This window comes from Orbicella faveolata, unplaced genomic scaffold (genome assembly GCF_042242905.1).
Source record: "Orbicella faveolata isolate gen_17 unplaced genomic scaffold, um_ofav_v1 contig_47, whole genome shotgun sequence".
NCBI classification, from domain to species: Eukaryota; Metazoa; Cnidaria; class Anthozoa; order Scleractinia; family Merulinidae; genus Orbicella; species Orbicella faveolata.
In genome coordinates this window covers 18,011,474-18,024,089 of record NW_028301577.1, presented here as the reverse complement: position 1 = coordinate 18,024,089, position 12,616 = coordinate 18,011,474, and the positions used below count along the sequence as shown (strand labels likewise).

Below are 12,616 nucleotides of genomic sequence, written 5' to 3'. Positions count from 1 at the left end.
TTGACATAGCGTTGCATATTACGTAAGCACGTTTTTTTTGCGATACAGCGATGAACACTTCTAGGAAATGTTGTATAAAATTTTGCATCCTTCCCAAGCTATTTCGCCCGTTTAAAAGGTCAAATCATAGATTTTACGTTCCCACATGCGAAAGGTCAGATAAAGAAATCGTAAAAGTTGCGCAGGATCTCGACGATCACATCGCAAATAGTCGAAATTTATTTGTCATAACTGGTGCCGGCATTTCTACTGAATCTGGAATACGAGATTACCGATCAGAAGATGTTGGTCTCTACGCCATAAGTGACAGTCGACCAATTCAGTACACCGATTTTATTAACAGCGCTGCAAATAGGAAGAGGTATTGGGCAAGAAATTATGTTGGATGGCCGGAGTTTTCTACTAGAGAGCCTAATGGGGGCCATTTTGCTCTTGCACAGCTCGAAAAACTGGGGAAAGTTCATTGGCTCGTAACGCAAAATGTCGACGCTCTCCACACCAAAGCTGGTTCTCAAAGGGTATCAGAGCTTCATGGCTGTTCACACAGGTGATAAAGGTGGTAGTCTGCGGTTAACTCGCACCATGTAGTATAGTATGACTGTTCAAAGTCAGATGATCTTGACCTTGCAAAGTAATTTCGTTCCCAGATCTCTTGTGGACATCTCAATTGACACTCAATCAACACTCGATCAACAGTCGGTTGATAGTTTGTCAAGTGTCAACCAGCTCATATGCATCATTCGAAAATTAGTTGACTCTCGACTGACTGCTGACCAAGATGTCAATCAAGTGTCAAGCGAGTGTCAACCAAGGTGTCGATGGAGTTTCAATCAAGGGTCGATTGTGGCTATCGATTGAGGGTATCAATCCATGTATCGATTGACACTCGACTGCAGATGCCTTTAGTATATACATGATCCAAGGTTTCTCTCTCTTCCCATTGGGAACATTCTATACAATTTGCTCACCCCTCTGAAATGTAGTTGCTAGTTACTGGAAACTGGAATTAAATGAGAAGCCCCAACTCTTTTGGTTGATTTGCTTAAGTATGGTAAAACACAACTGTATTATTAAAGTGATGCTCTTGCCAACTGCTTCCTTTGGAGAAAATTAATGGTAACAGGTAAGCACCCCAGAATGACTCATCGTCTGTTCTGTGTGCCTGTACATGTCAGAGTCTGCCAAGAAAAGTTAAATCTGGCTTCAAGCCTAGTTAGGTTCCTAGGCAAATGTTAAAATTAATAGAAGTCTTGTTACTCTTCCTGTGGATGGAACACTTCTCTGACTAGCATGTTAATACAGCCCTGCTACCAATTTGAATATTGATTCCTGGATTGCGAGAGAGGCACTCTAGGAGTGAGGTGTAGAAATGACCCCAGCTAGGGCTCAATCTCAGACCTGTCGATTCGGAAGGAAAGAAAGAAGGAAGAAAAGCCGGCAGGGCAAGCAAAACAAGATCATACCTCCTCCCCCACCCCCCTGGCTCAAGGTCTGGTTCTGCCACTGCATGAGGTCAGTAGTTGAACTTGTGAAAGGAAGTCTGTAGTGCCTTCAGTAGAGTAGGGTTTAACGAATAGCATACTTAACATTCAGGCAATTATTATTGAGTCAAATTATATTGCTTTGAAGGGTGGTTTGTCTAGGATGCAAACAGCAAACCTCTCGACATGATCTTCAACACAGAATGAAAGAGCTTAATCCTACTTGGCAGGCCGTTACAGAAAGTCATGCCCCAGATGGCGATACATTCCTCACAGATGAAGAAGTGAGCGACTTCACAGTCCCTACCTGTCTCAACTGTGGTGGAATCTTGAAGCCTCAAGTGGTTTTCTTTGGAGATTCAGTTCCTAAAGAGACCGTGTCTTTTATTCATGAACGATTGCTTGAATCAGATTCAGTTTTAATAGTAGGTTCTTCAGTTGAAGTGTATTCATCATATCGTTTTGTTCATACCGCCTGGCAGCAGAACAAGCCAATAGCTATTTTGAACATTGGTCCAACAAGAGCTGATAAATTAGCCTCAATTAAAATGTCAGCCACTGTGGGTGATGTGTTACCAAGACTAAAAATCTTATCAGCTGCTACTGGTATTAACCATGCAAGAAAACTGTGAAGCATGGCAATATATTATATGGGTGTAACAAGGCATGGTCAAATTCTAGTTAACCTTTTACATGCATCTAGATATCTCCTGAATATTATTTCCTCTAATATTAATTGCCCAAGTATGTAGGCTTGTTTCCCAGCTGCTGTTAGTGGCAGAAATTGAGCCTACCCAGGATGCAGCTTGGCTCAATGTAAAAAGATTTTACTAAAATTATATTCACTAACACTATACAGTCACTTCGTAAATTTCTCTGATCTCTCAAATAAAGTCTTATATTTCATGGAAACCTTGCTGCTGTCAGACTTCCTGTGCTTAGCTGGTTTATCAAGTGTCCCAGAACAAGCTGATCAAAATCACATTTTGCCGTAATATGTTATTGCATTGCTTTCCACCAGCAATCAACTGCACTTTTTGTGTACAAAACAGACTGCTCATGGAACATACATGTACATGTGCTGTACATTATAGTTATGTTAACTTGCCTTGTTGCAAATAATGTCAACTGTAAAGCCTGGTTCACAATAATATTGTAAGACAAACACAAGTGCAAGCATAATCACAAGGATGTCCACACTAGTGGCACACCTACGTGCAGTGCGAGTAACAGTGGAGACACAAGATGGCGATTGATAGAATGGTTGCACTTATTCTTGTCCTTATTTCATGCCAGTTCCCATATGCAAAATAGTGGAATAAGCAGGAGAGCAAGAACAAGAAAAAGGAAAATATATCTTTTTCTTGCGCTTATGCTTGTGCTTATTTCACCTTGGTGCACAATAGTGTTTTCTCGTGTTTATGCTAGTGCTTGCACATGTACTTATCTCACAAGTGTGAACCAGGTCAAGGATCCATATAATTTAGCAGTTGTCATTTGTGTGGTCACCCAGAACGACTTTAAAGGTAAGTTTTGAGAAGCAACTTTCCTTCATTTTCTGAAGAAGTACCTACATTTTGGATGTCCATCAATGTTATTATTATGTGCTAATTTTATTATTTGATCTTTTGACACCATTTATATGTACAGCTTTATGATGTACCTTTGCAAAAGTTTCTAGGCTCAATATTAAATCATACTAAAACCATACTAAAGCTTCAAGTGGGGGAGAAGTAACTGGTACAGATGTTTCACGATATCTTCACTCTCAACGCAAAGAAACAGTTCTCTGAATACATGCAAGCGAGTTGGAAGATCTGATAGCTTCACATTCAAAAGGTATGAAAGGCTATTCACACAGAGTCGTGGGGAGTTCAGTTGAAGACCAATGGTACAAATTTGCACAATATTGGTAGTGCTGATTAGAGTGACTACGAACGTCTCACAGATAATTCTCAGTTGATCTAACATGAATCTATCTGAAAAAGTTAAGAGTTCTAAAAAGAACTGTACTTTGGTGTCCATTCCTTGAAGGTTGCCAACTTTTCTCTGTAGCACTTCACAGCAGCATGACACAGAGGACAGCATTTTAACACAGCTCTGTTCCTTACTAGGCAGAATGTTGCATCCATACACGTGATGAACAGCAAATTCAAAGACACCTGTAGAAACATCTGGAATTGGAATGACAGACTGCATTGACTCAATGAAACAACTTGACAGCATAGCAGTAAAGACATCAGAAGCTGACTTCATGACTTCCTTATGTGCAGCAATGATATCTCCACTGTCCATCTGAAATGCCACATCATGAGGACCATTGATATTTTCATTGTAGGGACATGAGGAACAATCCCGCTCATTTTTGATACAATGTTCTGCATTCTTGGAGAGCAACAGCAGTGACTTACTAGCATTCACTTTCAACTTTTTCACTTGGTGTAGGGCAGCAAAAGCATCTGTGTTCATTGCTTGAGGATCATGGATTTTGTCATCTGCAGGTTTAGTCAGTCCATTAGAAATGTTAACTTCTTCCTTCTCATCAACCTCTGCAGGACATGTTACTTGTAAATCATTGGCCAGGACCACCAGAGACTCCACAGCCATTGTAAAGGCCTCGCCATTTGCAGCCACTGATTTGAACAAATCACAAAACATCCTCAAACCCTTCCTTTCAACAAGCATTTGCTGCTTCAATTTTTTGGTCCTAGAGATCAAATGAAAGATAAAAAAGTTACACTATAATTGAACTTCACTGAACAGTACATAAATTAATTAAACATGTATATGACATGCGTCAACATGGACAACTATGAGATCTACATTGTAAGGGACTCAAAATATAAACAGAGAAGTCATTAAATGACTCACAGTATAACTACACCTGTATATCTGGTGTATCAAAAAGTAAATTCAATTCAATCAAGCTAAAATAATTAATCTAATCAACTGACTCTTCTTTTCCTTTTCTTTTTGTATTCCATCTACTTTGCAGTATGTGTAATTGTGTAATGTACAATTCATGTACTGGGGGGGAGCCTCCCATTTAAAAAGGACAGGGTGTTCGTCGTACCTTTTAGGGGTTAGAAAAGCGGTTTTGGTAACTCTCAGGGTGTTAAGACTTGAAATGTCCACAGCAGGAGCTTTTGAAGTAACTTTTAGGGTATTGAGCCAAAAAAATATGACAGGAGATAATGTGTCATGTAAGAATTGGTACCTCTTAGGGAAAAAAAAATTCAAGCCACTACCACAAAACAGGATCTTGGTACCTCATATACGAGGGGTGATTACTGCCAATAAAAATAAAGTTTGGGATTTTGTAATGCTCTTTGGCAATGTCGTTTTTAATGTTTTCACTGGTGTTTTTGATGTTACGAATTGTGTTTAACCTGTTCTCGATTATGTTTGCCAAAACATTGCTGTTGTTTTTGTTGCCCTTGTATTTGATTATTTGTCGCGAATTATGTTTTCTGCGTTAACAATTCTCTTCTGTATCTACATATTACATTGTTCTGTATGGTGTTATGCGAATTGCGATTCTATTATTCGTGTTTCAAATTATGTTCTTCTAAATCCGGGTCTCCAGAGAGCTTGACCAAGTGGTGTGAGTGATACATTATGCATAGTTTGCTATGAAAAGAAAATTTGCACTATTCTCGCAAAGCTGCAAGATGCCCAAAGTTGAGAGGAATTGCCTTTGAGCATGGATAAATGAAATTTTACAACAATTTGCCTCATCAAACTTGCATTCTGATAGCCGGGTTTAGTGTTCCCCAGACATCAACACTCCTCGAACAGTGGAAAGTTGCCTGTGTGAGCATAGGTTAAGTATTTGACAGATGTACACCAACATGAATCATTGACAGCGATCTAGATCGATGGCCTGGTTAGGTGCATACTACAGGAGTTTCCTAATGCTGGTTACAAGAGAAGGACTGGTTTCTTACTTCTGTTACTAAAGTAGGATACGATCTGTTGTGCAACAAATCAACCCCAAGGGTTGTCTCTAGATCTTGAGATCACTGGAGTTGAACATATTGCATCGCTGCAGTATGGACAGGCATATTTTCGTCATTTGAGGACTCTCCCAGGAGATTTGATATCTGAGGAACACTAAACCGCCATTCTACCAGACATTCCACTTGTTCTTGAGGAAAAATATATTTCGGTCTACCATGCTGACCCATGAAAAGTTATTCAGCCATATGTGCAGAAAGAGAAAGATTACAGGAGCTGAGTAAGTCATCAATTCCATGAACTCCATCAAACCTCGCAACTGTGTTATACAGAGTTTCAACAATAAAAGACTGATTCCTAGCTCTCAGAAACCAGGTTTGGTGAGGCAAATTGTACTAAAATTTCATTTATCCATGTTTAAAGACTATTCCTCACAACTTCTGCCATCTGGCAGCTTTGCGAGAGTAGCATAAATTTTCTTCCTGCCGGAAAAATTGCATACCAGTGATTAATCACTTGCGCTAGACCATAGCAGTTGAGCTCTCTGAAGACCCAGATTTAGAAGAACACAATTCAAAACATGACACAATGTGTAAATTATACAGAAGAGAATTGTTAATGCAGAAAACATAATTTTCAACGAATAAAAAGGGGCAACAAAAACAACAGCAATGTTTTGGCAAACATAACTGAGAACAGGTTAAACACAACTCATACCATCAAAAACACCTGCATTGGCAAACAGCAAAACAAATTCACAAACTTAATTTTGGCGGGAATCACCCCTCATACTCTTTGGGGTTCTTTTCAAAATTTCTGACAAGCAGCCCCGTCCTTTTTGTGTGGAAGTTCCCCCTGCCCCTGGGACATGTACATTCTCATTTACATCATGAAGTGCATGTAGATCATGATTTTTGCCAGTTACTTTTGACAACCCTGGACTTGGTAACATTTTGGGTAATTGTCGAGGAAAAGGTTGTTATTCATCGTAGTAGATGCAATAATAAAATGTATTATCGTTTGTCACACGATGTAGTCACACGACGTTTCGACTGCTTACTGCTTGTCTTCTTCAGGCGATAAGGTCGACTGATTGCACGGTATCATTTAGATCACAAAGGTCAGCTGTGATTGGTGCATATCGATCCTCCTATTGTTCAATTGTTCTGACGAGTAGCTGTTCTCTCAGTGGTCCGCTGTTGTACTGTTATCCTGTTGTTGTGTTTTTTGATCATGGGCATCCATGCTTCAGGAATTTCAATTCCACTATCCCTGTTGATGTTATTAAGGTGAAGTCTTACTGGCTGTAATGTACATGTGCAATATACCTGCATCATTACAGTTTGTCGGCTTGTAGTTCCAGGATTGCCAAAAATAGCCTGATGCCAGCAAAAATCAACATCTACCTCAACATCTTAGCTAGCTACTCTGCTCTACACATGTGTACATACATGATCTTACTGGCATTAAGTGTCATTGTGTACCTGCATAAGAGTGGCAAAGCAAGCACACACTCTTCACGTTCTCCCTTTGATCCTTTGAGAAGTAAATTTTCAAGGACACCTTTTCCAAATGGAGTTTGCACTTGGGTTGAAAATGTCTCCAGTAAATGTTTCCCAGTTTCTTGGCAGTAGCTTTGGGTTGATGAAGACATGACATAGCACGTAACACTAGCCTTGGTTTTGTCCTCCTGCTCAGTGATACTGTCCGCAGAATGCATTGTGCTGCAGGATGTCCGTAAACTCTGTCCCTCTGAACTACATGTAACAGTGGAGGGTGTATCCTCATTTGTTGTAGCTTGGCTTTCACTACACATACAGCACAACTGATGGTGGACTGCAACCACAGCTCCATTCACAATCAAAGCCTTCAAACACAGTGGATTTGTCGCCAGACAATTAAGGAGCCTTGCACACTTGGGACTTGGATTGTCAACCAAACGAAGATAATCCAACAATGCTTGGATGCAGGGCTTGGTGACAAGAAGAGAGCTTGGATCTGTCATCTGTGAGATGCGCCATAACAACAGCATGGTATCATGACCTGGACCACGGTGATGATGTAATGCTGCTTGAGCCTTAGGAGTTAAAGGAGATGGTAAGCTTTCACTTGACATGGTTTCAGCCTGAGAGTTGGCAGAGATTACAACTGACCAATCACTTTGGCTGGCAGTAGTTCTCAATGTAAAAGAATTCTTCAAATCCAGGGTCACATTTTGGCTTTCAGCACACACAGATTCAGTGTCTCTAGGTGGTAATCCACTTGGTTCATCTGAATCATGTATAGACGTGTTGACTGTTGGAGCTGTAGAAACATGATAAGTTGACAACACACTTGGGTGACTGGAAGGTAACAGATTTGCACCATGACTCGATGAACATGCCAGAGATGAAATACTACGGGAGTAAGTGCACACTGACACCAATGATGTTGTGTCCGTCTGTCTGGAAGCAAAGCTGAACACTGATTGTCCATGTCCTATGGTACGCACACCTGGTGGAGGAGTGGTTGGAATAGGAGATGGCTTCAGCTTCATCCCACTTCTCCTTTTAAACTTGGAAAGTTGGCCACTCACTTTTGAGTCTGATACCTCCTTTGCTATCTCTTCCACCTTTTTTAAGAAACTTTCATCCATTGGAGTATCTGTGCTTGCATCAAGAAATGCATCTTTGACTGCAGTAGCCCTTAATGAGTTTTCTAATGAAACATCAGATGTGAAAGGCAGCTGATCTGAAAATTCCTCATCATGACCGTCACACTTATTTCTGAAAGGTGCATCTGAGATGATTCTTTTCAGATGATTGACAAGAGTTGGAACCAAACCTCCATTTAGAAGAACATCCAATGCTGCTTGATAGTGCAAAAACAATGAAAATGCATGCACAATCTTTTTATTAAGAGAAAAAGTACATTTTCCTGAAGACAAGACCTTAAGGAGCAGTTCCAGTGCTGAAGATTCAAGCACCCTTACACGATTAATTCCTTCTCGGCAACAAAAACAAAGTCCTTCAATTGCCTTGGAAGTAGCATGGCCAGTTTCTTCCCTCTTAAGTTGCTGAAACAAAGACTGAATTCCTCCTTCTATACCAATGCAAACACGCACATGAGCATGATGGGCCAAATTTGCCAAAGAAAGTAAAGCTGGGTGCCTGACTTTTATGGAGTCACTATTGGCAAGTTTAACAATGTATTTCACACCGCCATAGTCTTGAATTTGCTGAGCCATTTCTCTGCTACATTCTTTGGTGAGTTCTGCCACAGTTTTGATACAGCAATTCACCAGAGCTGGCTTGTCAGAATTAAGCATTTCCATGATTGTTTTCACAGCATCTAAATCTAGTACAACCTGTTTTTGTGCTGAAGTTGTGCAAAGCATTCTCAATGCTCTCAAGACTGACTGCTGGCAATCACTGTCAGATGTCTTCATTGAAAGCTTAACAAGTTCAGGAACAACTCCAAGCTCTTCCATGACAAGTACATTAAGCTCATCTTCTGCTAAGTTTGCCAGTGCTCTAGATGTCCGGTTTAAAATGCTGGTTTTCTCACTCATCTTCAACACACTAGCTATTGAAAAAACAAAAAAACTATACTTTAAAAAGAGTAGTGTTTATTTTAACAAGTTCTCAGTATTGTGAGCCAGTGGCTTTTGGTAACTTTTGATATAATTTTATATATAATTATGTTGCAGTTAAAAATGTTCAGTAGGTAATTTTTTTTTAACTAGGTAAATTTATTATTTAACTAGGTTTTTTTTTTTTTAACCAGGTAATTTTTCTCTTGCTCTGTTTCAGTCAACTAACTAAAAAGGGTTTTAATTTATGGGGTGTGGTTAAAAATAGGGGCCTGGTATTTTTAGGGGGCTCTAAAAAGAAAAGAAAAATAAAAAAAGGAGGAGAAAAATCTCATTTCCTACTCTTCTCTTCATCTCTCCCTGCTCCCACCTACTTCTTCTCTTTCACTATCTCCCTATTCTACGCCTACCTCTTCTTATTTTCCTATCTAATTATTAATTTCAAAGGAAGAAGGAAATTACAAGTACCTACCGTGTGTTGAACCCAAGACCTTCAGATTACATGTCCATCTCGATCTCCACTAGACTACACAGCTCAAGTTGAAAAAATTTCTTTTTTTTCTCCTAATTATTGCTTTTTTGGGTCCCAGACTCACCTCGGTCCAAATATCCAGGTAAAAAAATATTACCTAGGTAAAAATCAAATTTACCTGAAGAAAAAAATTACCTACAACATATACAACCCTGTACACTGTACATGTATTTCAGCATATATAGAGTTACATGTACATATAGGTTAACAGGTCAAGGGACTTCATGGCAAAAAGTATTAATTGGATGGTGCAATTTTAACATTCCATTTAAAGTGGCCTCTATTTACATGTACATGTAGTTTTATGGCCACATCTGTGCTGAGGATGAAAGCTTTGGTAATCTACATGTGCTCAAAGGAAAACATCAGGGTGTTCTGATATTCTATGACAACAGTATGGCCACAGAAAGCAAAATTGACAGGCCCATAACATTCAGCGGACTGGTTATTACTATTTTCAATCTGACCAGGGCCCTGTTTCTCGAAGGTCCCGAAAAGTTTTCGCACCCGCAAAGCCGTTGCAAAATCTCAAACCTTATGACTACAGAGCTGTTTTATCCACATATTCTTAATATGAGCAGAGGTTCTCTTCATACAAGAAGTTTCAGTTGATACACCTCTGTCTTTAAATACAGATTAACTAAAAATGCCATTGCGAGCTCAAAAAGTTTCTGGGTCTTTCAAGAAATAAGGCCCCAGTTTTCATGCATATAAAATTTGAGCAAAAATAATTTTAAACAACTACCAGACAAGTAGAGCTGCTACTCTTTTTTGTAGTTGAAAATATTCTGTGCATGTTTAAAACACTAAAGGACAAAATGACCAAATGGCACTATGGTTAGCCTAAATAGTTATAGGTTTATAGCCTAAATATCACTGACTCAATATAGCAGTGGTTAGCTCTCAACTATACAGGTTAACCCTTCCAGACACCCATATCTTACACTGACTGCTACCTGTAGTGCCATTTTGTCATTTCATCATATTGTGTATTAAACAAGCCCTGAAGTTCTGTGTGTGTACAAGTATCTGACCAGATTTTACAAACTTTAAAATTTTGGAAGATTTGTTTAGGACTGAAGCTGAAGATACACGACTTGTTTGGTTGTATCGATTTTTTCTCTTAAATAACTTAATTGCTTGACTGATTTTTCACCGGCACATAAAAAAGTTTTGTACATACTTGTGCTTCCATTGCTAGATGATTAAAACCAGTTTTGTCCAAATGTCTGCTACTTAACGAGTCAACAACCAGTTCAAAATTAAGGTCAAGAAAGGTCATAGTTTTTCACTATACGGACCGTCCCTAAGCCGGCAAATAACATGTTTTTTTTTGTCCTACAGTAAATTTGTTTTACAGATTACAAATGGGTTTGTTTATGCAACTTTGTCATTGCATTGGCTTGCGTGCTGTCTACTAACGATTTGTAAAAAATCTTCGCAACGAGCAAGTAACTCAGATAGTAGACAAAGAAAGATGAATTAAAGAACAGATTTTTTTTGAACTACTTTATGTTAGTTGCATTTATTTCACCAGTTAAGTTCTCCAAAACTTGTTTTTGCGGTGTGAAATTTCGTGCGAAGTTTGAAGTTTTACTATAAAATCAATTTCTGTCAGTCGTTGCTATTAAAATCACTTGAAATCAGACTTTTCTACCCTAAATTGAATTGCAGAAAGCGAGGGAATTCGTTGAGTGTATTCTACAGAAATTCTCCTAAATACAGCAACGATCAGAGGTAAACTCAACTGAAATTGACTCAAATTTTACGGCAAGAGAAACACAGGATTACACACCATTACAGCGCCAAGCTACACACAGCAAAGCAAACTCTCACAACTTCAAAACACTCGATTGAATTTACTTACAGTGACTTTCCTTGCCATTTAAAGTGAACAGAGATAAACTTGCATTGACTAATCATTGAAGGAAGTGTAAAAAAGGCAAAAGATTGACAATTACCGCTAACTTTTAGGAGCAAAATTTGGGAACCGTAGTTGTTACAGTGGGGAAAAAATCTGGCCCATGGGCTGTATTGTAAAAAGCTGGACCAGTCACAAGCGCGTGATTAGCCAATCAAATTCGAGCATTTAGGATTCCGGCCCGGTTAGATGTTTGAGAAAAAAATAAAATCTAATCACTTGTGTTAGAAAATAATGATGTTTTATAACCCATCAAATACTTTTGCTTGTGTGCGATTGGTCTAAACATGTCATGTGACCGGATATTCCCCAGCTGAAACTGGGGAATATCAGAGGATATTACCCAATTTTCAAAACTGTGCGTGTTGCGAAAAATATTTGAAGGATAATAAACACATTAGCCTCCATTTGGCGCGAAAATATGCTCGCATATTATATTTTGGCCTTGGACATAATCTGTTCCTCGAAGCTCACAGTTTTCCTCAAGCTACCTGGACGCTTTCGGAAAACTGTTCGCTTCTCGGAACAGATAATGTCCGCGGACAAATATCCGAGCGTATTTTCGCGCCAAATGGAGGATATAATTTGTTTATATATACCAAGTACTTTGTGATCGATATAAGCTTAAACTGCGGCTTAAGGTATGTTTCTTGATGAACTTCAGTACAAAACAAAGGTCACAGTTGTCACAGTTGTCACAGTTGTCACAGTTGTCACAGTTCAAGTTGAGTAAATGAATTTTTAATAAGCCTACTGAAAGCTTCATGCATTACTCACCAAGGGTAGCTATTCCATCCAATCTCCTTATCTAGAAAATTGAAGTAATGAAATTTAAATAGAATCAAGTCAACAAAAATGACAATTGAAGTACCTTCTTTAATTCTACGGACACTAACCTCTCTTCTGCTCTCTTGTTCACGAGCACAGTTCGCCAATACGCTTAGCGCCATGTCAGCAATTGTCCTATTTGGTTGCTGGATAAGACCTAAAAGTCGCTTTAAACCACTTTTAATACAAAACCAATGTACGTTTTCTTTGACTTTAGTCAGTTTTGTTAACTCGCTCAGAGCTTTTTTAGTTCCTGACTCCGATTTGGGGTTTAATTTCCCGATCAAACTCTCGATGTACTCGCCAGCAGCGGACGCCATCTTAGA

The 12,616-nt window shown here is 39.1% G+C and overlaps 2 protein-coding genes across 2 annotated transcripts; one reads left to right on the top strand and one right to left on the bottom strand.

Annotated features, from left to right (window-relative positions):
- Positions 1 to 33: 33 nt before the first annotated feature.
- Positions 34 to 2,393, top strand: LOC110041691 (NAD-dependent protein lipoamidase sirtuin-4, mitochondrial-like). Its single transcript, XM_020747000.2, has 2 exons — positions 34 to 547; positions 1,630 to 2,393. Exons 1-2 carry the CDS (start codon positions 51 to 53, stop codon positions 2,111 to 2,113), a joined length of 981 nt encoding a protein of 326 aa, XP_020602659.2. The 5' UTR covers positions 34 to 50; the 3' UTR covers positions 2,114 to 2,393.
- On the bottom strand, positions 1,884 to 12,610 carry LOC110041688 (armadillo repeat-containing protein 5-like). Its single transcript, XM_020746995.2, has 4 exons — positions 12,359 to 12,610; positions 12,240 to 12,270; positions 6,923 to 9,002; positions 1,884 to 4,188 (listed from the first exon to the last, which is right to left on the bottom strand). The coding sequence occupies exons 1-4, from the start codon at positions 12,608 to 12,610 to the stop codon at positions 3,192 to 3,194; spliced, it is 3,360 nt and encodes a 1,119-aa protein (XP_020602654.2). The 3' UTR covers positions 1,884 to 3,191.
- Between the last annotated feature and the right edge of the window lie 6 nt (positions 12,611 to 12,616).

Coding starts and splice junctions, on each gene's coding strand:
- LOC110041688 (XM_020746995.2), bottom strand. CDS start 12,610: ATGGCGTCCGCTGCTGGCGAGTACATCGAGAGTTTGATCGGGAAATTA. Junction 12,271..12,358: donor AACAAGAGAGCAGAAGAGAG/GTTAGTGTCCGT, acceptor TCAATTTTCTAG/ATAAGGAGATTGGATGGAAT. Junction 9,003..12,239: donor GGATGGAATAGCTACCCTTG/GTGAGTAATGCA, acceptor TTTTTTCAATAG/CTAGTGTGTTGAAGATGAGT.
- LOC110041691 (XM_020747000.2), top strand. CDS start 51: ATGAACACTTCTAGGAAATGTTGTATAAAATTTTGCATCCTTCCCAAG. Junction 548..1,629: donor CTTCATGGCTGTTCACACAG/GTGATAAAGGTG, acceptor ATTGCTTTGAAG/GGTGGTTTGTCTAGGATGCA.